The following is a 27,025-nucleotide window of genomic DNA, read 5'->3' as shown; positions in this document are numbered from 1 at the left end:
AAAAGAATTTGGGGTTCTTTGAGTGCATCTGTCATTTGATTCCCAACCTCAAAGAGACCAAAAAAGTGACCTGCTTTCACAGTCTGGCAGCTCAGTGTCACTGGAAAGCAGATTTCTTTTTAAGGGGATCCATGTGGACATAGAAATCTGCCATTGCTTTTGGAAACTGAGGTAATCTTAAGTTTGCTTTTACTTAAACTGAAAACACTTTGTTAGCAGCCAGGAGGACTGGATATTATTAGTAACCTTTTACAGGAAATGTGGTGTGTCATGGGTTAGGCATATTTTTTTTTTCTGGAAAATGCAGTGTATAGTGAAATGTGGGAATAAGTAAACATAAAGTGCTTATTCAGCAGTTCATTCTGTTTGAATGCCCAGCAATGCAACTCTGAGGTTACCTGCTCATGAAGGAAGCAGGGAATGATATTTGAGATTTATTTTTGGCTAAAAGCATGAAATGCAAATGTTTCTTTGTGCAAAATGTCAGCTGCATTTCTGGGAAGAAAATAAGATTGCTTTAATAATCCATGGTAAATAACACTACTGAGATTGCTACCACCTATTACATTTACCTGCAGGTGTATCTAGACAAACATATCTAATGTACATATGTAGCTTGGTGTCTGAAATGAATACAGAAAAGTGAATCAAAGTGTTCCAAACCTTTAGTGAACAGCAGTTAATGAAGAAAAGGATGAAATTCAGCTTCAGATAATGAAATTCCCGTGCATATAAGAAGATATTAATGTATGGAAATGTCTGGGCTACCACTGCTCTGCAGAGATCTCGGGCTTTACTGTTTTGCCTGATGAGGACCTCTGGGGATACTGCAAGGTGTCCATCCTGGCCTCCAGCTGGACACAGATCTCCCAGAACAGTGTGTCCTTCTGGGCAATGGCCTGAGGATGACTTGGGCATGGAAGGGTCAGTTGACACTAGACATATTTGCAGATGCACGTAGCCCTGGCATGGTCACCTGTGCTTGGTCAGTCTCTGTTATCCACAAGATGAATTTCTGATTGAAATGGGGCTTAGGTGCACCATTAGACCCTCAGGGTTTGGTGTCTGAGGATGGAGGCAGCTGCCATCCTTGATGAGCAATTCAGACCCCTAAATTTGGCCAGTCTGTGTCCTCCTGCAACACATGGTTGTTGGAGTCCATCCCTGGTTGGATGGCCGCTGGAGATTTGGGAGGACACAGACCTCCTGTAGGTCTGGTGCAGGTATCTCAGATACCCTCCAGCATCAGCACACACCTCTGTTAAGGTAAGTGAATTGTACCTATACAGTCCACAAGATTTTTATTCTGGATTCCTTTATCCCCTCCCTTCCTCCAGCTGCTCCCTCTTACATACACACATGCTTATTTTCAGGACACTTGTAGCAGCGTGGTTATCTCTGAGACCTCATCCTGCTGTCAAACTGGGTTGAAAATGGCTAAAAGGGATCTATCAGTGCCTCCTTCCCTGATGGGCTCCCACCTGCTTGGCTGCATATCCACTGCTCTGGTTTCACACAGCATCACCTGCAGTACCTACGAGTGGGGTGTGAAAGGAAAAATTGATTCCCACCAGGCCACCACAGCGATGAGGAGACCCACACAAGCTCTCAGTGTGGTGGACCAGCTAAGAAGCAATTAGCTTTAATCTCACTTAACTTCAGAGCAGGGCAGTGCTGGGGCAGCAATGGTTTTTTCAGTGGTTCATAATGGACAGGGGCATCTGCTGTGCCACCAGCTGCTTTTGTTTTCAATCACAGTGATTGCAAAGGGTACTTTACAAAACAGCACTGACAGGGCACTTCAAACACAGTGCCATCAGAGTGATTAGGACCAGGTTTTCAGAATTCTATCCCATATATTCTGAATATTTGAAGTAAGAGGAAACAGGGTAAGGGGATGATAGCAGAAGATAATGGCTCTTTGGTAAGGCCCAGTAAAATAGAAGTACTTTTTATGCTGTTTATATTGGTCTAGCAGGAGTTATCCACTTAAAGTACTATCAGAAAGAGAGAAGTTAGGAGGCTTACAGGTATATCTGGTAGCATTAAGAGATCACAGAGAAAATACCTGCACAAAGTCCATTTTATTGCTGTAAATGGCAGTAGGGCTGCAGCACTGACCTCTCCTTGCCAGTACCCAGAGCTGTCACCCACCCACTTGGCAGAGGCAGCAGTTGAGTTGATACCAGGCAATTTGGCATTGGTTTGTTTTGGGGTAAATATATTTTAGCAGATATTGGTTTGAGTCACCTTTGCCCTGTTCCTGTCATCCCAAGCATCCACCTCCAGCATGAACTTTTTGCCGTGATAAATCCAGCACAAAAGCTGTGATTTACTTCTTCTCAGACCACAAGCAGATGTAATGTTCAATATACAGCAACTGGTGACCAGCCTGTGAGATATATTACTGGGGATGGCCTTTGAGAAGAAGCTGGCTTTATTTATTGGATATAATGGTATATATTCGGGGCAGGGGTGTTAAAAGAGGTTTAAACCATCAAATATGTTGCTTAAATGCCTAGTTGTGTCTACTCTTGCCACGCACTGACAGCAAAATCTGAAGTGCCAAGAACAAGAGGAAGGTAACACACAATCTCAAGTTCAGTTTGGATCTTTTCATAGACCTCTGAAAATCTTCAAATAGCTTTTTTTTTTTCCTGACTAGTAACAGCATTTTCAGGACCAAGCCTGCTTTGGGAGTAAGTCTTGCTCAGATTTGGCCACAGTAATCTGGTTGTGATGGCTTGTTTTAGCCTGGAGGGAGAAGTTTTTGAAGCTATATGACTTCAGAGGTGTTTATTTGCAGTCACAATAGATTTCCTTCATGGCCCAGAGGACATTTAAAACAAGACTGTCTGTGAAAATGCATACAAATGTTTAGAAACATTTCCAAATGTACAGTGTGGTTGAAGTGCCTTGACTATGTACATCATTGTCATAGAATCATAGAAAAATTAGCATTGGAAAGGACCTTTAAAGGGCACCTAGTCCAAACTCCTGCAGTGAGCAGGGACATTTTTAGCTAGATCAGAGCCCCATCCAACCTGACTTTGAATGCTTCCAGTGATGGGAATGTGCTCCTCACCATCCTCATCTTCAAAAATTTCTTCCCTAAATCTATTCTGAGACTCCCCTCTTTTAGTTTAAAGCTGTTTCCCCTTGTCCTATTACAACAATCCTACAAGAAACTTTGTCCCCATTTTTTCCTATAGACCCTGTTTAAGCACTGAAAGGCCACAGTGAGGTCTTCCCAGAGCTTTTTGGGTTTTGGGGTTTTTTTCTATTATATTTCTGAGCTTTACATTTTATTTTCCATGGTTTGGGGTGTTGAGAGTGGAGAGGGAGGACGGGAATGTCAGTTTGTGTTATTGTGCATGATAAAATTTTGCAGCTGAGGTCAATGTGTTTGAAAATGCCTGCAGACTCCTTTTCCTGCTAAAACCACGTGCAATTAGAGGGATTTCCATGATGGGGCTACAGTGCCACAGATGAGATGAAACTCAGACCCTCCTGTTTCCAGGACCAAACATGTCTTAGTTGGGATGATCACAACACAAAGCAACACACTCCATTTTCAGAAGGCTTCAACCTGTTTTTATTATAGCATGCGTGCTTTTTATACATTCTTACAAAACTCATGAGTTTACTCATGAGTTTTTTTAGTTCACTAAAAAACTTTACTCATTGGTCACAAAAGACAAACAAAGTGCTTATTGGAATAAGCAGTTGCAGGTTTCTCTTACTTATCCTTCTTTCTTTCTTGGTTTCTATGTCAATGACCTGGTAGAAGATTCTTTCAGGTTTAAACACGGGTCCTCTATACAAACTTCTCTCTGGCTCACAGAAGTCGCTATAAAACCTCTTCCACACAAACACATGCCCCCCACATTTAAAGTTCACTGATTTCCTTTTACCTTCACTTCTTTCAGGTGCTCAACCTGTTCCTTGCCTTGCTGCTGAGCTCCTTCAGCGCCGACAACCTCTCGGCCCCGGACGAGGACGGCGAGATGAACAACCTGCAGCTCGCCTTCGCCCGCATTAACAGGGGCCTGCAGTACGCCAAAAAAGCCGCCTGGAACTTCTGCTGCAACGTCCTCCGGCACCCCAAGACCACAGCTGAGAAGAAGGCCATGATGAAACTCGCTGCCCAGAACCCAGGAGCCCTCAACAACTGCGTGAACAGCCACGCCACCGCCGAGCTTGGCAAAGATGTGGAGAACCACAAGGAGAATCGTGCTGAGGATGGGGTGAATAAAAACGGAGAGAAACACCCAGCCATTACGGATGATGATTTTATGACCAATCCTGACCTGTCCATTTGTGTTCCTATTGCTGTGGGTGAGTCGGATATCGAGGAGGAGGATGAGGAGCAGAGCACCTTTACGGAAATGGAGCAGGTAGGCAATTAAAATATTTGTTAATTTCAGCTTATTAAATGCCCTCTGTTCCCACCCTTGGTCTGGATCCATGGCTAGTGATGCAAATGTCCTATGGCCTAATCCTGCCTTTGATATGCTGATAACTTCATAAGAAGTTACAGATGCATATCCAAGAGCAAAATTCAGTTTCCAACAAGAGAAATTTCCTTTCTTTGTATTCTTTGCGCTTGTCTAGATTAATTCTTCTAACCAGAGAAATTAAATCCTTTCTCACACAGCAGACTGGTTCTTTTGCCTTTCAGCTGAATCATGGGAATGCTACAGAACAAATCTTAGGTTAGTGGAGGATTTTTCTCAAAATGGGCTCTGTCTTGGTTAGATTTGTGCAACCAGAATTGAAGTCCAGGTAGTTCTCTTCAAAATACAATAAGACAGAGGATGATATGACAAGGCACCAGAAAAAGAGAGAAGATGTGTTATCATTTGTATTCTGACAAGAAAAAGTTATTCGCCTCCTCTTTGGTGTGACATGGCAGATTTCCATTTTTTTTTCCAGAGCACTCAGTAGTGAAGGCTGAAAAATCCAGTGCAGTTTGAAGTGTTGTATGAAATGAAGAAACATCTTCAGGGGAATGCTTTTCTTTGTCTCCTTCTCCCCCTCTCCCTTTTCTACCAGCTTTATCTCTTGGCTCCACACACCATATCTAGTTAATGTTTTCCAGAGCCTCCAGCCTTGATCCAGCACCTTCTGATGCTGGCTGAAACCAAAGGAGTTCAGCAGGCACTGGATCACAGCTCCTGCTTCAGATCCAGCAGTTGGGAGGGTTCCTTGATCTCTTGGTTGAGGGGAAGAAAGTTTGAAAACAGAAGAGTTGTTAGAGAAGGAAGGACTGTCATAAAAAAGCTCCAAGGAAGGACTCTGTGTCAGGAGCTGGGCACAAATCAGTTGCTTAAGGTTAATTTCTGCTGCTGTGTTGTGTAAATCTCTTTAGTGTCAGTGCATCACCAAAATGTCTTTCACAGTGATCATCTCACTGGGGAGTGGAACAGCAAGAGGTCAGAAAACTTACACAAGCTCCACTGTCCAAATAGAAACCTAGGTAATAAAAAGACAAGTCTGCAATTTTTGGTAAACACCTTTAGGGTGGGGTTTTTTTTGTCTGTTAGGGACAATTTTATTGAAATGATCTGTGGATCAGTGTGGTAGTATGAATAGTATCTAGTTTTTCCTCTTCGAGTCCTTCTTTATTCCCCGGCTGTATTTGAACCAACAAGCAGAGAACATTTGAAAAGTGAAATAAGAATGCAGCAGATGAATAAGAGAATTGGAAAAAAAGAGAAGTAGTTATTGAATTGAGAAAAAGAGAGTTTAATAGGAAAGAAAATAAAGATATAATAATAATAGTGGAATTAGAATATGCCAAACAAGTGATGCCCAGGCAGTTCCCAAGCAGTGACCCCTGGCCTGCTTTTTCCCCAGTTTATATACTGAGCATTTATTCTCATTCTCAATCCAAAACACGCCCCCCCTACCAGCTACTGGGAAGAAAAGTAACTTTATCCCAGCTTAAACCAGGGCTGTTCCTTCATGTCAGGTGAGCTGTAAATATTGCCTAGTGTGTATGTGGATAATAGTGTATAACTATGTTTAATTATAGAATTCTGTGTTTGGTGATTTTTTTTTCCTTTAGGTCTTTAAAGATGCCCACACCTTTCTGCTATGTCTGACAGATGGTAACAATTTCAAACAATCTCAAAAATTTTTTCTTCACACTGAAAGCAAGAGCTTATTGAAATTTTGAACTCTGGAAGCGTGTACCTGTGCGTGCTCAGGGGTGTGTGTTGTACCACTGTATCATTCCTCTCTCAAGATAAATAGTAACATTCACAATTGCAAGATAAATCCCAGCATAGGGCATGGAGGGCTTGGGATTTTTATGTCTTAATGTGCTTTAGAAGTGTAGAATGCAGATTTCTCTTTAGCTGCACTAATGGGTGTAAATTAGTGGAAAAAACAGGTTACTATAGTTTTATACTGTATATGTGGAATTAGAGCTTTAGTAAGATCTATTAGAGTCATGAGAGAAAGAGTTGATGTAGAAAAAAAGGCAGTCAACTGAAACAATATTATGGATAAAAGCTGATTTGGAAATATTTAGAAAACTCCTAATAGTTTCAATAATATTGAAACGTCATCACATGTAATAGAAATATTGGGGATTCTGAGTGAAACAAAATAGGAGGAAACTAAACCCAGTAGGAGAAGCAAACCAAGATTCTTCTTTCCCACTGTATCTATTAATGAAATTCTCAATAAACATCAGAGGAACATTGTCGCATTACCACGAGATATTTGGATTGCAGTGAAATAATGTGGTTCACTGCTGGCATGTGCATTAAACAGAAGGCATGGAGTTGAGAAATGAATTAATTAGCCTTGTCACTAGTGCTTTCCAGGCTTGGACAAACAGCTGCTTCAGGTCACTGCTGTTCCCTTGTGCAGAACCCTGATCAATGGTTTGCAGTTTTTATCTGCAGGTCTGAGGGGTCTACTGCTGGAAAGGTCCAAATAAGCAGAGAGTTCATATATCCAGAAAACAATTTTTAAAAATTCCTGGAGGGGAAAATGTGTGTGTACAAGGCTGTTCCAACTCAAAAACTCAAAATACATTGGCATAATAAATAAACAAAAATAGGAAGAATCTAAACAGCAGAAATTATAATTGTATGATGAGCTTTGCATTTGCTTTTCTGCAAAACCCTAATAAATTTGCACAGCTGTAAATATCTCCAAAAGGAGCAGAGCCATGAGAAAGCAGATGCCAACAAATTCAAGGATCTGTCATTTTTACTGGTGCCCACTGCAAAGATGCATGATCTCTGGACTCAGAGAAAAATTCTCTTGGTCCACCTGTGGGTTACTGCAGGAGAAATTACTGCATCTGAAGGCTGATATGAAATCCCAATTCTTGGATATTGAGTTGTGGGACTTTACAGTAGGCTCACCCTTTTATCAAGGACATCCCTGTGGGACTGTGGGAAATAAATTTCCTCACTCACAGCCAGAAACTTTAATTCTGCAAGCCCCAACTCCAAGGGTGTCCTTACCTCCTCCCCTCCAGGATGTCCAGGATAACCAGATTAGAGCTCCCAAAGGAAGAACAACAAGAACAAGAGCAAAATTTACATGATTGCACTGATAGGGCACAATTAGGGTGAAGTATCATTTTGTGCAGAGGGCATCACGCAGAAACCAAACAAGAAATGCCAAGGGTATGCTAAACATTCAAATATATTCCAACTTTCCCCTAATTACAATCCATATTTTTACATATTTCAATATTGTAGTATGTACAAAGGGAATGTGTATGTACATTTATTTCTGAGGAAAAGACAAAGTACCCTGCTTCCCTTTAAAGTTGTGGGCTGACCTGGAATTGAGCAGCCCTTTGGCAGCATTGCCAGAACGTGTTTTCTTCCTCCTGCAAGTGGATTTTGGAGCATGGAAGAGGAGGTGACAGGAGATGCATAAAAAGGGATAATGTGGATGAATGCCTCTGCAGTGCACAGCTAGTAAACCTACACAACTCTTACACACCCTTTACAAATTCTCTGTCAGCTGAAGAACCCAGAGCAGATATCCTGTGCTTCCATCAGTCTGACTCGTCCAGTCTAAAAGAGAGAGGTTAAAGGAATGCTGGTCTCTGGCAGAACCACAAAGTTATTGATCTCAATGGGGTGTTTTAGGGTGAGGATCATCTCAGCTTACAGCTCCTGTCCCAGAAAGGGTACTTCCCAGGTTCTTCCCAGAAAGTCACAAAACTACTCTAAAATAAGCCATGGTGGCTAGGAGAAATGGCTCCCAGAGCATTGCACACGGCAGCTTGAAATTTCAGATGATGAGAAAACCTTCTGTGACTGCACATTTTCCTCTGAGTAATAGAAATGTCTAAGTTTAAATTTCAGCTGCCATTTCTATTATCAAAGCTTGCACTGGCAGCAGCCATCTTCCTGAAATCTGCCAATTTGTGGCACTGTCATTGAGAGGGTTTTAAAGGAGTGAGCCCACCTGATGGCTCCCAAAGCTCCTTTGATTACTGAGATGCAAGTGAGATGCTCTGCCAGCTCAGAGAGCCAGGGGACATGTACCTGTACCTATAGCCCACACATCCCACAGTGAAAGGATCCAAAAGAAAAGCAGACAATGAAAGTCAGCACAAGCACAAGAAAAACAGGGAGTGAGGCTGAGAAAGTGCTGCCTTGAGCTAAATTAATTTGTCACTGCTGTGTGATATGTGTGTTGCTGGTGGTCACTGCAGCATTTTAGTTTTTGTCTTTATCTAATCCCTTCTCCTTGACCTGTTTGTAGTGCTGGGGAACACTCTCCCTCTCAGTCCACAAGATTTCTTAAGGATTTAATGATTTTAGCCTCATAATGAGAAAAAAGAATAACCCTATTTCAATTTTTTTCCCTGTCTTTGACATGTAAAGTATGGGTTTTCCCAGCAGGAAAACAGCTCGCAAGAGCTCGGCAGCAACCACAGTAAAGTACTCGCTGCATCTTCTCAAGGTTCTTTTGGGTTCTCATTTTGGCTTCCTAGATGTTTAAAATGTCGAAGTTACCATCTTGAGCCTCCACAGAGTGTCTTGTAAGTGCTTTATGACCATTTTTCATATGTGGCATCACCTTTCAGTGCCCTGAAGAAGAAAGAAATAGATTATGGGGACAGCCAGGTGATGAGATAAGTGGATACAGTCCAGTCCAACTAATGCAATGGATTCTACAACAACTTACCTGCAATTTAGCTACATTGAAGGTTTCAGACATCAGAGGGGTTTGTACCATTTACATTAGATATCTAAGTGCAAAGCTTTTATCTTCAAAAACTTCTGCTTTACTTGTACTTCCCTTTCAATTGGTCCACAGCTGTAGCCCAGAACAGTGTGTACCTTCTTCACAATGACATCACTTTTTGGTTCAGAGGAATCCTGATAAATGGACCTAAAGGAGGTTCTAGATGAGTAATGTTGGGTGTCCTAAATCAGCCCCCAAAATATGACATCCTGCACTTACAGTTAACTCTGTCTTGTACCTATTACCACTGTCTCAGTGAGGTTCTGTTGAGTGGAGCTTTGACTGCATTGCCCGAATGTTAACTCAGCTGCTTTTTGACAGGAGAGGCTTTCTGGGGACTCAGGTTTTTGGGCTCACTGTCTGGATCCTTCTGTTCATCCTTGAGTTGCTACAGCCAGGACATTTTAGTAGTACCACCTAAAGAAATGGCTCTACCCTTTCCTTCTCATTTGAGTCAGTCCAGCAGGGTTGTTACATCTTTCTGCCCTTCCTTAAATTGAATTACTACATATGTTGCCTTACTCAAACTTCTTATTTATGGCCACCCAGCATGCCACTGAGGAGAAAACCCACTCTGCAGTGGCTAGTGGTCCTGTGGCTCATGGCCACATCTCACACTGAGCCCCTCTGCAGTGACAGACCCCAGCCCGGACGCCAATTCTCCGCAGAGATCACACCTCTGTGCCTGCACTTGCAGCGCCCTGCCGAGCCAGCAGCACTTGCCTGCTTGTCTCCAGAAGATGCCATTATTGATTTGTTCCGAGGCAGTGGCTAATTGGGTCATCCACAAAGTGCTGCCTGCCTGCCTGGACCCAGCACTCCCCGGCTGCCCAGCCCGGCCTGGGCTCCAGGCACGCACGCCCCGCGAGCCCTGGCTTGTCTTGCTGTGCTCCCAGTTCCCCCACAGCCACTTTGTGCCATCCCAAGGAGGATTGACCCATTCTCTTGCCTCAGGCTCACCCCTGGCTCCAGGAATCCTGAAACTGCAGAGACTTGCTGGTGTGTCTCCTGGGGCTCGCCCTTCCCTGACCTGGCAGGGAATATTGCCTGCAGGACTGTGTTTTTCACTGCCTCTCAGGCTTTCCTAATTTCCCACCTGCACAGCTCCACTTCTCAGTGGATCTAGGTCCAGGAAGACAGAAGCCATTAGAAAAAAAACTTTTCTCAGTGGGATTTTCCTAGACCATCCAGGGTACAGCAGCAGCTCTACGGTCATTTTCGGGATGTTTGTATCTGGGTCTGCACAGAGGACCCAAGGGCTGGTCAGTACCTGGATTTTGCACTCTGGATGGGCATTCTTTGCTCCAGAGCACACTTTGCTCTCGCAATCATATAGGTTTTTTTCTCAGTTGACAGTTCTCCCCCCTTGTATACCCTTGTCTGGACTTCACCAAACACATTTCCCAGGGAGAACAGGTTCCCAGCTGCAGATGAGTGACTGCATCTGTACACATCAAAGACAGAGCTGGCTGCCCCTTGGTCTCTGTTCCATTGGTGCAGTCTCTATACTGCCCTGAAATGGATCAAAACCCCAAGCTTTTATTCTCTTCTTCCCCCTATATATTTCAGAATTACTAACTCATTTAATTTGACAAGGTGATACTGTTTCTGATGGCTTTTCTTCTGAGTTTCTACCAGTAAGAGATTCATAATTTTGAGGTCAGAAAGAACCATTAAAGCATGATAGTTTTGCTTTATCATAGCACTGAGTCAAAAACTACAGCTAATTTCTGCAGGGAGCCTGTAAGTTTAATTTAGGTATGATGCATAATTTGTAAGATGGGGAAAAAAAAAAAAAAAGAATGAAATTTCTCAGGTAACAGAAAGTTCACCATCTGCATGTAGCCCACATCTGTTTCCTTTTCATACAGTGGAAATTTTATTGTACAATTCCTGTTCATTACAAACCTGCTTCTAAACCTGAAGGGATTCTGTAAAAGTCAGTGGGATTATTCCAGGTTGATGTAAGTGTAGCTGAAATTATTGAAAAATTGCTATAAAAATGCCAGTGCACAAATATTTTGCTACAGAATTGTTTGTGACAATATTTTATGCTCCTAATAATTCTAACACCTATAAATCAGAGATACTATGAAGCCATGTGTTTCTTTGACAGGGTACATTAATTTCAGCCTTTTACTGCAGGAAATATACTTTGCTGTCAGGAACCCTAATGCCCTTTTCAAATAGTATTTATATTCTGTCTGTTTGCAGTTCCAGGCTGTGGGGCACATTCTCTCTGAGTAAAACTAGATAAAATACCATTGAATCCTGCTGATGACTCCCCTGTTCTCACTGGGAGGAGAGTGAGCCCACATGTGTACATTCATGCTGCACACAATAAATCTTACAGCATCCTTCTTGTCACCTTTATTTGGGCCAATATTTTTCTGATCATTAAGTAAGATAACAGGCGTGTTTCTTTATTATTCTGTACATAGTTTGCCTGGATTTATCACTTTTTAAGCCATATCTTTTGCTTTGTGTTTCTTGAAAACTGTGCAGAACTCAATTATTGGCTAATTATTTTTGGCAATAAAAGAGAACATTTCTGGATTTATTGTCTTCAGAAGAATAGCAGCAAGGGCATTAGAAAAAAAAGGAAATGGGACTGTAAATTCCAGCAGCAGATTTAAAGCACCTATGTCCTCATCTGGGCTTCTACATGTAGAAAGGTGCTTGTGCTTATTTCGTGGCAGTAGAGTAGAGCAGAGTGGGGCAGAAACTCCCATGTCAGATCTCTGCTGACGTGACTGGAGCACTCACACCACAAACAGAGGTTTTAGGGTACTTATTCAGCTCTCTGTGCCAGGCAAACATATTTGGGCATATTTGTTCCACAGCATAATGCCTAAGGTGCAAGAAGCACAGGGAGCTGATGGAGGAGGGAGAGAAAGGAGGGGGAAAAAAGCCAGGCTGGCGTTGGAAGAGCCGAAATCAGGCGCAGCAGAGTTGACAACATGGGTTTGGACAAGCGCCCAGACGCGGGACTGCGCGTCCGTCAGTCACAGCTTGCTGGATGCCATTTCCCGGGATCCATGTCCCTCCCTGGAGCAAAAGGCTGACCAGAAATGAGCATTTCTCACTGCTCCTCCCTTTGATAAAGAAAATGCTGACATTTAGCATTTTGGACAAAAAGAGCAGCAGCCAGTTCCCCAAGAGCTCCGGTGCTATGTGAGGCAGTGTGTGCATGTGTTGGAGGGGTAAAACTGCTCCCATTAATTACACTGCAAAATAGCACTTCAAATAATGATTATTTTGTTGCTGTTGCCTGTAATAACATGAAACTTTCTTAATGATCAAAATATTAACATCTTAATTGGGTGAAAGGTTCTGGGTTATTTCAGGCACTCGCACTGACTGCGCTCCAAGGCAAATTTCCAAAACTTAAGCTTCCATCAGAGAAGCCCATTAGTTTGAGTTTTCGTATTATACTGTGGAGAAATCCCAATTACCGAAAGAAACATAAAGTAGATTGTGATTAAACTTCAAAATGCAATTTAGCAGAAGGTATTAGCTTGAACTCTGAACAATGAACACTTATGAAACGCTTTCACTGCCTATTTAAGCCTATTGAATTGATAACAGTATAAATTAACTTTGGCAGTCCATCTTTTTGCCAAGTTCTTCCTCTCAGACAAGTTTTAAGAGTCGACCCTTGGAATAATGAATTTCTGTTTTATTATGGGCAGTGTGTTGCTCAGTGTGGTAAAAGATCTAGGGCCAGGAAGACAGAAGCCATTAGAAAAAACGTGCCTTGCTCCTCTGCAGCCAGAGTTCAAAGGCTTAAAATATTCTGGATTAATCCAAGAAGGAGCACTGCTGAACTGCTACTTCTGAGGGATGACATTTTGCAAAACATTCAACACTCATGCAGAGACCAGCAGTAAGTGGCTGTGATGAGGTTTGTCTGGCAAAGTTTTAGTTCACCTTTATTCAAAATAGAAGAAAATACCAGGTCAGGCTGGTTCCAGAGGAGTTTTTGCTGTTAACATCCTCTGCCGAGCAACTGTGGTTTCTGGCTAGCCCTAGCCTTGGACATCCTGAATTGTAATGGCCAGATAATTTTATCCAGCTAAGTACTCACAGTGCAGTATTTTTCTAGAGCAGGTACTGGAGTTTTCTTACAAATACCCTGTGACTTTTTTGGGGGGAAAAATGTGTTTCTTAGGTCAAACAGGAGGATAAGATCTGTGTTTAACTTGCATAGGTGTAACTTCAGGCTTCCATGCCCTTAACTATGACAGGTGACAGCACACACAAAAATCACCTGGGACCTACAGACATCCTGGGACTACAGACTGGGGACATCATCTGCCAAGGGGCTGGGCAACAAACTCTGCTCTTTCTGAACTCAGAGACTATTGTGTTTAATCTGTTTTGCCCACGTGGCTCTTATGCATGTGTTAGTGATTTGGATTTTTATAAACCTGATTCCTATAATGCTGAGTCATCAAGAAAGTGAAAAAAATATGCATATGAATTCACAGAGCAAATGTGAGCAACACCTTCTAATTGTGATGTTTTACTACTCCCTTTGCATGATTTTGTTTCTGGCTTTTGCATAGATGGATGACAAGAGAAATGACAGGGAGGGGTGGATAAATGCTGTAAAATGGAACAAAAATCAGGGTACTAAGCTGTGGTGTCTGGCTGTTCCTGCTGAAGTGGAATTATGGACCAAATGGCATAGGATGGAGAGGGGACATCACCAGTCTCAAATAATTAGGTTTAGACTTTCCTGGCTTTGTCCCCTCTATGAAAAATTTGCAGGTCTTAAATGATACATGTGTGTGTCAGCTTAAGGTAGGACTTGACACACTTTACACTGGAATTGAAAATGTTGTAGTCTGCCAGTGAAATGCTCTTAGAAATGAACACAGTATAGCACAAGTCCTTTTTGTGTCTCAGCTATAATCCTCATGCTCTGGTGTGGTATTGATATAGGTTTTCCTGTGATAGCCCATTAAACTGAGTAGTGGCAACTCTGCATTACAGAAGCAAATCTTCAAAGCAGGTTAGAGAGATTCTTAAATGAGCACATTTAAAATTGACAGCTGCTCTCCAGCCTTCTTTTATTCATAGCAGCATAAGTGATACTAGTCTTCCCCATCTCATATTATGGAAGTAAGGGAATTTTCCTGATCTATTTGGTGATCTTTCTTCATGCAGAAAGATAAATGCACTGATTTTGTTGGTGCTACAAGGATTTACATTTATTTGTGAAAGAGAACCAGGATCATAAATGATCTGTTCTGGTAATAAGAACCAACGATTCATTTCTCCCATTTGTGGTTATTTATTTCTCTCCCATTTCAGCTCAGATTTTTCAAGGCTTTTCAGAAAGACTGAATTCAGCATATCTGAGAGTTGTCAGCCTGACAGCTCTGCAGAATGCAGTCTCCTGTTTACTTTACACACGGAACAAGTGCCACCAAGGCAGCAATGCAAGCTCACCGTCTTTCAGCAGCTCTGCAATCTGCTTGCTTCTCCACTTATGTGGAGGTAGTATATAAACAGTTCAGTTTTCACCATCATTTACTTGTTGGCTCCTTTGCAGAGGAAGGGTGCCAGTTACTAGATGCAAACTGTTGCTGAGAATGGGTGCCAATTGCTACCAGGCACAGCAATTTTGTGAAATCCATAGTTGTCTGCAAGGAGAAACACAAACATCAACAACCACTTTACAGAGTAAACAACCCTGTTGTAACAATCCCTGTCACACTGCTGAACTGGGTTTACTACACATGAAAACCCTGTCTCCCCTTATGGTATCCAAAATTTGGGTATAGGAAACTTTGCAGGTTAAAATGTGTTGTCATCTGTTAAAGGAGCTGAATTTCCTGAGGAGACTCAATGTCATAGTGTCACTCATTAATGAATTAATTAATGAATTCTTCTGCTGTCAGAATCCTGCTGCTCCTCTGATGAGCAACATCCCAAGGTAAAGGAGGATCCCCCTGGCATGGCCCAGTGTGTGCAGGCGTGCCTGTGGGGGACCAGGACAAGCCTCCACTCCCAAGTCTGTACCTGGAAATGTCCTGGCTAGCCTGTTCCTGGAATGTGATTGCAGAACTCAGACACCCCTGAATTCCTGTTAATGTGTCAAAAGTGAACTTCAACGAAGCAGCTGGATGCATGAGTATGGTGGGAGGGGGATACATGACATCAAAGATTCCCATTGCATTGTGACTGAGTAAAAGGCAGTTTCCATTTGCACTGTCTCACCAGACAAAGGGAAAACCCTTAACCTTCTCATAAAATAGCAAATTAATTAACTTAATCCATCCACATGATTCTTGCTCGCTGACTCTGCAGTAACAATAGCAAGGGAGGAGGGCTCCAGAGCCAATTCCCATTTCTTTCCTCCCCACCTGCTTGGGACAGGAAGCTTCCTGCTATCAAAGGATTTGCACATCTTTCTCACAACAGCCATGGCCAGAGAATCAGGGAACAAATGTCACAAGATAGGGTCATGATCTAGGGAGTGAGAGAAGCATCAGGAGAACCCATTTGAACTGATCACCACCCGAAAGCCAAGTCCTGGGATCCTCTTTCTAAATTTGTTTGCACAGAATGGAAAAAATGATATTTCCATGGGGAAGGAATAAAGTGAATCCGTGCTGATGACAGGTATTTGCCTTGTTTTGCCAGCAGCAAGTCCTCTTTCCAGAGGAGCAGCATTTGCATTAATCCCCCTTTGAGCCTGGAACAATTAGCCGATCTGTGCTTTTCAGACACACAACGCAGTGTGGAGCCTTTGCATTTATTTGTGTCAGCAAACAGCTATGTGGGTCCCTGCACCAGCACTCTTGAGATGTCACCCAGATTATGCCCTGTTTCCAATCTGATAGCTGCTTTCCTGGTGCTGGAACTGTCCTGCAGTGTGAGAGGGGACAGCACTGTCCACCCCCCTCCATGTGCTGATCACTGGTATGGTGTTGGCAGATCACCTCTTTTTAGGGCCCATGTCAGAGCAGAGGTGAGCAAACTTTTGGTTCATGCTGAGGTCAGTCCTGGGCTCCCAACCCTCCCTTTGCATGCACAAAGTTTTAGTACAATTCAATGTTTTTACTTTACAAATGAAGAAAGCAACTGAATTGATAAATATTAGCATAATGTGTATTGCCTTGGCAACGTGGCACTTGATACAAAAATTAAACATAAATTATGTAAACCACCCACGGTGGGAAGCTGTACAGGAGATAGACCTGCTGCCATTGCCATCAGAAGAATAAATCATCTGGAATAAGAACAAAAGCAAACAGCCCAAAGTAAAACAACATAAACCAAAGACACCTTTCCCCAGACAGGTCCCTGCTGATTTTCAGGTGCTGTGTGCTGGAAGTGAGACTCACATCTCGAGAGGATGGCTCACCAGTGCTGTCACTGGTTGCTTGCAAAAACTCAGCTGATTCCCTAACACTCCTTTTGGGATCAGTCTGCACAACCAGATTCTTTGGAACAGTCTATTTCTCTTACTCATTTCCTCCCAGCTTATAAATTCAGAGGACAAGTCTGAAAACACACGTTGATGAACCAAGTCGTTGTCTGAGCACATGTGCGTGATGCCCCCATTGAATATTTTGCCAGGATATATTCATCAGTTTTAATTAACATTAGCTCGTTGGATACTTGGTACAAGTGTGATTTCTGGGAAGAGGCCAGGTCCATATTTCCTGCAGTTGAGTCTCTGTGAAAGCGTTGCTAAGTCCTGGTACCACACAGAGGGATTAGTAAATAGAAAATTGGTGTAAGTTTGGCATTTGACTCTAGCTTAACACAATAATTTGCTTAACAATTTGAATATTTTTCAGATCAGCTGAGTTACAGGGTCTGTCCTCATACAGTGCATGGTTTCTAGTGAATCTGAGTGCACAACCTTTCTGCATAAATGAGCTTGAGACATCACCTCAGATTGTGTAGCACTTTCAACATGAAGCAGTTGTTTCTGCTGTTCCAGTGCTATAACCAATATCATGCCATTAAGATTACTTGGTACTAAGTTGTATGCACATTGCATTAAAAAAAAAGGACATTTTATGGCTGAGTGCCTTAGTTGTGTGTATTGTGTCTTCCATACTGGATTGTCTCCTGAATATTTAAACTATTTCCAAAGATAAATGCTGCTGGAAGGCCTTAAAAAGTGTTACTTTTTGTCAGAGACATACCTGCAACTCTGTGGTTATTGGCCAGATCAGTGCTAATGTGTGACTAGAAATTGTATGTAGTACCTTCCTATGCAGAGGGTATGGGTTTGGACATGCATAATTTGATTTATTAAAGTTAGAATATATTTTAGACCACATGCCCTCCGAAGCAGGAAACAAGTAATTTGATTTTAAATTAATTTCCCAGAAACACACAACGACATTTGAAAAGACTGGTACAAACCTGACGGTTCAAAAGTATTTATACAGAGAGCAATTTGCTTAACCAGCTGCTTCCTTTGTGTCACTTGATCTTTCAGATAGTTACATTTGAAATAAAGTGTTTTTCTGCTCCGGCTACCTCTTGAGGGACTTCCTGCAGTGATGTGGCTTTAAAACTGAGGCAGGTAGTCTGGGGCTCCCTGGGGAAGGGAAATTTGCTTAATACCTGAATAATACTATATGTCAGTCAAGCCAAGGGAAAGAAAAAAAAAAGCTGGACAAGTGAAAGATAAATAGGTTTAAATAATTACTATTGAAATCCGGTTATGCTTGTAATTTTTTTCTCAGCATGGAAGTCCCTCTGTAAGCAATTCAGCACAGCCCTTTGAATCCTGCTGGAGTTTTATTAATATTTTAGTAGCTGTGTTAGTAATGGCATGAACAGTAGTAGTGCTGTGATGAGCTGTGGAGTTTTCAGTGAAATCCCTGCCTTAGATGGATCAATAAAGCCACACAAGCAGAGCCCCTGTGCCTGCAGAGGGAGGGACCAACCCTGCAAACATCCTTTCCTCTGCCATTAGTCCTGGGAGAACTTCTGGAGAGCTCAGCAGCAATAATCACCACCCCAGGAAGAAGCGGCTGGATTTAATGGCACCACGCATACGAGCGAGCACAAGGTCTAGTCAAATGTGTTTACTGAGAGAAAAAATTATTGCTGTGCTTCCAGAGTCCATCCCCTTTCAGGGAAGTGCTTCAGATGTGCTCTCCTTTCAGCCTGTGGTTGAGCCCTGTGTGCTTCAGTGGGTGCAAAGTAGCTTTAAGTGTTTTGCTGAATAGAAGCCTCATGCATTTGCGTGTTTACCTGCAGCTTTTCCATATCTATTTTCAGATATCTTTTATCTTTTCCAATGAACTTTGCATTTTCTTCTTCTGCAATATGTGTCTTTTCTTCTCTGGGCGAGGGGATTTTTCACACTGTTTCAAGCAGACTCATAGAACAATATTGGGTTTTGCCCTTTGTGTAACTTTCTCCAGCTTTTAGTTGGTGAGTGTCACCACCTGATTGTGAATTTTCAGAGTACACTCCTTGGTTATTTGGCAGCCACCTCTCTCTGCATCTCAGGTCACTGGAGGAAGTTTATGTCTCAAAACCAGGCTCAAAATGGAGATGGCAAGGGAATTTCTTCCCACCTCAGCAACAAAAGCTCAGAAAAAAAAAAGTTGGTCTATTTGCATGTCCATTTTCTACACCCCTTCCCACCTCAGCAACAAAAGCTCAGAAAAAAAGTTGGTCTATTTGCATGTCTATTTTCTACACCCAGAGATATCTTAGCATACCCAAGTTGCTGAAGCTCAAAATTTGCAACATAAATGTATGTGATGTCATTTCTTGCCACTTTCTTTAAGATGTTGTCCCCTGATGAGAATAGTCCAGGCTGTTTTCTCTTCTAGCTGGAGAGTTCTCCTTAAGAAATAAGCATGCTATCAAAGAAAAAGGAAATAAACCCATCTAGGATTATTTCCAGCAGGAAAAGCAGCTGCAGCTGAGGGGGCAGCGATGCCAAAGCCCAGGCGTCCGGAGTCAGAACTCTGAGATTTATGAAGAGTTAAGTGAGTTACACGTGGATAAGCAGTTGAAGGCTGAGCCACCACCTCCAGTAGGGCAAAAAGAGGTAACACAAACAACTTTCCTACCTGATACTGCATGAAATTCATTGCACCAGCTCTGTAGTGCATGCCACTGGTTTATGTGGGGTTTATGGATTGTAAAAATGCGTGTTTGTCAAGGGGTAGGACAGCAATAGTGTGTAATAGGTACTACAGTCTCAGTAAAGAAGAGAGAGGATTTTGTCCTTATAAAAATAATTGGAAAGCTTGGAAACTGTGCATTATAAATTAAGATGGAATTGAAAGAGGCTTTTGGGGAAAAAAAACCCAAACAACCACAAAATCATACATAATGTTAATGTCTCATTTTAGGAGAAAATATGTGTGTGATTTCCCACTGAAAAGCAGCTCTAGGAATGGCATCTGCTGACTTGGCAGACCTGAATATTGAGTTCACTGGAGGGCATCTGCTCTCTGTCACAGATTAACATTTCTTTTCCTTTAACACACTCCCAACAAAGGTGCACCAATTTAAGTAGCTGATGTGAAGGTACTAACTGAAGAGCAAGCCTTGGTATTATTTAGTTGATTTGGCCAAAGAGCAGCTCATTACTTGTTTCTTGATGTGTGCACATTGACATTTATTTTCAAGTTGTAGGATGATATTGTCCTTATAACCATAAATATCAAAAATAATGTGTTTGTACTGTACACTGAGTGACTCCAGGCTGTGTAATTGCCTGTATCCTCCTTACTGACTTGTTGGGGGTTCTTCCCCTTCAGATTTAGAATTTTATTGATGTAACATTGCCTTTATTATTAGAGAGTGATGGATTCCTCTCTTTGAAATTAGGGAATGGAGGTTTGGAATGTCCTGGGAGTTTGGAGAACTCCACAGCTGCTTGAGACTGGAACCAGGGATTGTTGTGTGGGATGAAAATTAATGAAAGGGAAAGGATGGCACAGCACTCACAAACATCACACCTTTCCCAGTTCTGCTATAGAACTGCTGGCAAGTTTGTGCCCAGCAGGAGCAATCCCATGAAGAAATCTTGACAGGACAACAGGAAACAGACCCATCCCAGAACCAGGGCTCCCCTTCTCCAAGCCTGCTGATCCATGTTGGCATATGGGTGGAATTTACTGAACTAAATGTAGACAATCTGCATCTGGACTTGTCATCTGAGGCCTCTGTTTAGACAATGTAGGCAGGTAAATGTGTCTCCAGCTGAAATCAGCATTTACATTAGGTCAGATCTCATAAAAGTGCCTACTTCTCTCCATTAACTATAAAGGGAGCACTTAGGTTGCACACTTAGGTGAGATAAATTCCACTCACAGGAACCAGAAATCCTCCAGCCGTGAAGCATTTCTTTAAAGGGCAATCCTTGCCAGAGTACTTCTTGGCATATTCATATTCAGAAAGAAAACATCCTGAATTTAGAGGAAGGAGACTCAAATATTTGATATCTTTGTCTCAGGGGGGGAAAAAAAGTATGTATATTTAGCAAAGAAATACAAAACTTTCAAACAATGTAAAGAAGCATTATAACCAGGAGGAATTAGAAGACCATGTCAGGCATTTTTCTCTCAGGGGATTAGGTATCCTTCATGTTTAAATATCTTTTCAAGACAAATGGACCCTGTGATCCTAACAGGGAGGCCAGAAAACTATATCCTTTTTTAGTTCTCTAACAAAATGTCATGATAAGTCAGGAACATTCTAACCTCGATATATTCAGCAACATCGTGATAAAGAAATAATCCCCATTTCCTCCCTCAGCTTTCAAAGGGCCCTGAGACACAAATGCCACCTCTCTATAGCAGAGTATAATTGATTCTATTTGCAGCTGCTTAGAAAGAGGTGGAGTAACATGGCAATAATCCAGGGATGACTTGAAATCAAACGGAAGTTCACGCGAGGCTATGAATGCCAACACAAAAGAGCAAAGCCCAAAGGATACTATTTTGGAAGATCTCGTGTGGACATGACAGGTCCCCCTGTGCAGAAGCAATCTTGGTGCCAGCACTCCAGGACACGCTCGTCATATTTTTGATGAATGTCCCAAGAAGTTGCAACTGGCCAAATAAAGCCAAAAACCGCAAGGGAGTGACGGATTTGGTATGGCCAAGAGGCAGGGCTTCCAGTGGTTGCCAGTAACAGGAAAAGCTGGTCGTGTTCCGAGTAAAACACTGTTGGTGTCAGTAAAGGGTCCATTATATGATTAAAAATTCATTCTGTATCAATCATCAGAAAGGCACTGTAGAAATAAAATCATTGGTGTCACAGGTGGAGAAGACTTCGGGGTATAGACTGGTTGCTTTCTCTGCCAAAATGCTGACCCATAAAATATTCACACAACTTTGTGGAATCTGGCTTTAAATGGATCAGGCAACTTAGATTTCTTCATTTACCAAAAGGAATAATTCACTTGCTAAAAAGAAATATCTCATGCCTGGGTATATTTCCTTAAATACCAGCCTTTTCTCACCTTTTTTTCCCCTTTTAAAGTGCTATTTCATTACAATCTTTTACCAGTTTTATCTATCAGTCTCTTTGTATTAATTAATATCACTTACTTTAATTGACTGTTGCTTGCTTCCTATTGCCTGGGGTTTACCCCCTGAAGTCATGCACCATTGTTCTTTCATTCCATTATTTCTTGTAAATTAATACTTCTGAGCCATTTATCTGACTTTTTTTACCTCTTTCTTTGCAACTCCCTCAACTGTTCCTTTTACGAGTTCTTTTGCCAAGGAGGAAGTGCAATATTCCAAATACAATTTCTACAGAACTGTAAAAGAAGAAATAATATTTCATTATCTAGACATGATGCTTTCATATGGTTTTCTACATCATTATATCCCAGTGCAAAACCACATCTATTTTTTTAAATATTACTCCAGGTTTCCAAAATGTCCATTGAAATTTTCCTGAATCTTGCCCCTTTGTGCTTTTTAAAATCATGTCCCATTTTGCTATATTCACTCCGTGTTTCCCTTCTCTTTTCCCTTCTGCTTCCTCGATTTCAATTCTCTCTCCAATTTAATATTATCAGCTAACATGAGGATTATATCGGTCAGGACCTCTTCTGTATCTTTAGTGAAGATAATGCTGACCCTAATCCCCACAGATTTCCTCCTCTGAAGAGAAAGTTTGTGCTATATTTGGGTCCTCTAGAATGGCTTTTCTCCACACAGCAATAGGTGAACCTGAGCCAATTACAGTTTATTTTTAAAGTAGGCTTTTCTATAACAGACACCCAACTGTTTTCTTAAGGTTTATATCTCATATGTCAATTTGATAGATTAAGGCTCTGATTTTCAGAGGTGAGGCAGAGAAGTAGGGAGGTAAGAGGGCTAAGCCTTGAGCAAACATCAACTTTCGATGAGATTTCAGCATCTCACTGCTAAAGGCCTTTTGAAAAACACTTTCAGATCAATTTGCTGCTATTACAGGCACAAGCAGTGGGTGTGGAAGCCCTGTCCAGTGACTTAAAACAGTCACTCCATCAACAAACACTTCAAAAACTGCCTTCTGCAGCATGAATTTATGCCCAAGGGGAAGATCTTCCAAAGGGGTCTCTGACAGATCCCTTTCCTCTGCCTGGCGCACTTCCTCCACTCACCTATTCCATGAAACAAGGAGGAGATTCTGTATTTGTCCTTTTTGCCTTCTTTTGAGCTCTTTTCACCCTGTTTCTGCAGAGTTCTCTTAGCACACAGGAGAACCACCTCACTGCCTTTATGTCTATGACATTTCACTCTGAGTAAGCTCTCTCCTTTTCTCCTCTCTGTCTTTATTTAATTTACTTTAATCACAGGCTGCAGCAAGTGTTTAGTGATCTGTGATTCCCATGATTATTCCCTGTTCCTCCTCTCTCAGCTCAGTGTTGTGTTTACTTATTGCTGCTCTCCTGGGCCGTTTCCAGTTTTCCATGAGCATTTACTATTGATTGCTAACGATGTGTTAACTGGGTGTATTGGAACCCTTTATGCTCTGCAGCGTGCCTTGCCTGGATCTGCTGGTTTGTATACGTGTATATATAGGCTTTCTGGCTATTTCTCTACTTACATTTATATTAATTCTAACAGGCTCTTCCCCTTCTTCTTATTGATCCCCTTGTTGGATGATTTTAAGAAGTGTTTATTTTCTGAGACAACTGAATTTTGAGTAGCTACATTCCCCTCATCAATTGCTCTTGTGTCCCTGATTCTTCCCTGAGTTCATGAAAACCTTTTTAATCCCTTTAACTTTTCTGGCAAAGGGTAACCTTTGCTTCCTTCCCAGAATCATCCCTAATCTTTTCCTTCTCTCTCATACATCTGGTTCCATTTTCTAGTCCCTGTTCAGACCTTCAAACCTTAATCTACAGTTTTCTGAATCCATGTTCATTGCCTCTTCTTCTTTGAAGGCTTTTCAGAAGAAAACCTGTCTGTTTGCCTTGCATGTTCCCCACCTCCCTTTGACACTGATGGATTCTAATATTTCCTGGAAACTCCTGCTGATAAATAACCAAATAGTCTATGATAATTTCATTGTATTTTGTTCTGTGAATTTCCTAACCTGTCTCTGCTAAATCCAGCTCTCAAGTTGAAAATGTTATCAAGCTGACATTTCTCTCACAGTTTTCTTTGATTTCTGGCTGTTGGTAAGAATTACACCCAACAAAGCTTCTCTTCCCATTGGAACCCCTATTTTCTACATCCTACAGCTGCATATTATTTAGGTCTATTTCAGTGATCTCTGTTTTGACATCTTCATAACAGAACACATAATGACTAAATGTATTCCCTAATGAACAGCATCATAAAGTTCTGACTGTGCTAGAACTTGGTATGACATTTTCTTCCACCATCATACACTGTTGTGAGTCTGTAGGAAATGGGCTCTGTACGACAGCTGCATTCTGAATATGGCTTTTCAGAAGCTTTATCCGCATCTCGGACCTGTCCTGTTCTCTCTGTTCTCTCTTTTTAAAAGGTCTCTTCTCAATTGTTTGCAGATCTTTTGCATACAGCACTAAAAACCCTAGCCAAGACTATGACCTTCTGGATGCTGCAGCTAATTGCAAACAAGTAGCTTCCACCCCCGCTTGCAAGCGCTGCTGGAATGTTCAGTCTTACCCATTTTACCCCAGGTTCAGCATTTCTCTGAATTCAGCTATAAATTTTGCATTGACTGTGTATGCTGGAAAACAGAGGACCCATTTTCACATTAATAATAAATATATAAAGCTGTGCTTAGTCTCTTACTCCATCACCATCATGCTTATGAAAATAATACTTTATCTGTACGTGCTATCTCTCATATAACTATCTCACAGGCTGTTTAAAAGCATGGGTAAGTATTATTGCCCTCATTTTTTAAAATGAAGGCAATAGTATTGCAAGATAAAGCACAAAAACTTTTAAGTGGGAACTCAGGGAACAGAGTAAACCAGTTCACAAATGACACACCTCTCCTGCTTGGGGCTATTTGCCATTGCCATGACCCATAGAAGATACCAGCTTTGGTATTGCCCTCTTACACCAGATAATGTTCTAATACATCCAGAAACAAACTGTGAGCAGGACTGGGCAATTATCAGGTCTTTCACTTTAGTGGTAAAGCTATTTAGCTTGTAAAATCTAAAAGGAAATAGAGTAAAATTTAATTTTGGATTAGTACAAAATAGAATTCCTTTATTTTAGTTAGCAAAATAAAACAGGGGAGAGACATTTCCTGTTTTCTTCTAAAGAAAGTGTCTTGATTCTGTTAAAGGAAAGTTTAACCTGAGATTAAATTTCTATTTCGTATTTGGGTGACTTACTGAATTATGTATCATATGTCTTTTAATCATGAGTTCAAAACAGATTTTGAAAATAATATATTCCCCAGAATTTTTTTTAACCCAGATCTGCTTGAGAGTTCCTGCTCTAAATAGATGAGACAACCAGTGCTTCAGGGAGTGGGAATATTCTTGCCCCATTTTGCAGAGGAGGATCTGAGAAACACTGAACTTAAACAATGCACCTAAGATGATGGTGTCAAATATTTCAGGCTAGTGGTAGAGCCCTTGAGACACTTCCAAAAGCCATGTGCCCCTCCTCCTACATCACCTGGAGATCAGAATGGTGTGACAGAAAGGCAAGGGGCTATGTCATGTGCTGAGAACAAATTAGGCACAGGATGTGACAGGAGGAAGAGCCCTCTCAACATATTTGTACTTTAGCTTCCTGTGGCTGGGTGCTGGAGGAGAGGCTGTCAGCAGGAGCAGAGCATGGTCCTGAGTGAGCAGGTGCAGATTTCACCCACCAGCTGTGGGTGAGGAGTCTCAGGAATGAGGCCCAAAAGACAGGAACCCAAGGCAGGTCATCCAAAGCATCCTTCAGCACTTCAGGAGATAGGTCCCACCTCTGGTACCCCCACCCAAAGGTATGATCCTTCAGGATGTCAAACAGATGAAGTCCATCATTCCAAGGCTCCACCTACCATTAACCAGAGCAACCTGGTCTAGTGGAAGGTGTCCCTGCCCATGGCAGGGGGGCTGGACCTTGATGATTTTGAAGGTCCCTTCCAACCCAAACCATTCTGTGATTAATATTCAATGGCTGTTCACTCTCTTTCTGTGGTTTGATTCTCTGTTGTCTCAAAAAGTAAGTTCTGTGTGTTAAGTTGTTGTTGATGGGTCAGCCCCTGGTCTCAGGGTAGGCAGAGCTGTCACCAAGGAGTGGCAGCTTGGGAAGTGCATGGCAATGTCTCTTGTGGTGGCTTCAGCTGGGGTGCTGGTTAGTGGAATGACAACTCAGCTACTTCCTGCAGGGCAACTGATCAATTTGTTTTCCACATCTTTGCTCTTGTTGACAACAAGCTTGATGAAATCAGTCTTTCTGAAGGCAGCACAGTGGATTTGACAAATCCTGCAGAACTGCTGGAGCAGATCCCTGAGTTTGCTGAGGAGCTGATGGAGCCTGAAGATTGCTTCCCTGAAGGTAAGAGCCTGCATGTTTCACTGCAATGCTGGGGCAAGAAACCTTCTTTTCTCTTACTGAACATCTCCCAACCTTCTCACCATATTGCTCTGGTTGTTTGAAATAGTATTTCACTGGATGCACTTAGTTTCTTAGGCACTATAATGCTCCAAACATGCACTTGTTACCATTAGTCTTTGGATTTCCAAGGTGAGATAAGCCAAGAGCATGCTCTAAAATGCTCCACAGCTTCTAAAGCCTTAGACTTTTAAAATTTCAATTTGTGCCATAAAGAGTGGTTTGTTTGTTTCTTTGTTTGTTTTTAAAATGCTGATTTTTGTCATTTGGACAATGGAGATTTTTGCCATCCAATATATGTGCATGATCAAATTTGGTGAAGAGCTGACCAGATCAGGATGTTTCCATTGCTTAAATATATCCAGGCAGTTCATAGAATCTGTCTGGAGGGTTCATGGGTCTCAGGGACTGTCTTCCATTTATTTTAAAGTGTGTCAAGATTAGCACATCCAGTAACTTTCATCTAGTCAGAGAACTGCTATGTAAAGGGCATTTAACACAATTATTTTAGATAACAACAGACCACATTTACATATCTCTGTTAATACTGAAATTCACCATAATTTTATTAATATTTTAACACCAGCCTTCTCCAAAGCACAGATGTAAAACCCAGCTATATCAGAAGATCTGTGCTAAAATAAATATATAAAGTAAATAACATCCAAAGTTATTTCTTCTCAGAGTGAGTTCCATTCCAAATATTATCTCAGTCAATTTTTTTGTTTTCCTATAAATCTGGGTTGGGAAAAACAGGGTTAGCTGAATGTAAGAATAGT

At 41.7% G+C, this 27,025-nt stretch overlaps 1 protein-coding gene across 4 annotated transcripts in view; it reads left to right on the top strand.

Moving 5' to 3' along the window:
• Window positions 1-27,025, top strand: part of LOC121337971 (sodium channel protein type 5 subunit alpha-like) — a 215,118-nt gene that overhangs the window by 136,547 nt on the left and 51,546 nt on the right. For 2 of the 4 annotated variants that reach the window (XM_041408457.1, XM_041408458.1), the window contains exons 16-18: window positions 3,930-4,397; window positions 19,133-19,279; window positions 26,069-26,189. In XM_041408457.1, coding sequence (XP_041264391.1) covers window positions 3,930-4,397; window positions 19,133-19,279; window positions 26,069-26,189 — 736 coding nt within the window. The remainder of the gene's footprint in view (window positions 1-3,929; window positions 4,398-19,132; window positions 19,280-26,068; window positions 26,190-27,025) is intronic. The other 2 variants (XM_041408459.1, XM_041408460.1) reach the window with 2 other exon arrangements.

This window comes from Onychostruthus taczanowskii, unplaced genomic scaffold, assembly GCF_017590055.1.
Source record: "Onychostruthus taczanowskii isolate IOZ18803 unplaced genomic scaffold, ASM1759005v1 scaffold3, whole genome shotgun sequence".
Classification (NCBI taxonomy): domain Eukaryota; kingdom Metazoa; phylum Chordata; class Aves; order Passeriformes; family Passeridae; genus Onychostruthus; species Onychostruthus taczanowskii.
The sequence above is the reverse complement of the archived record's forward strand: the minus strand, read 5'-3'. Positions and strand labels throughout refer to the sequence as shown.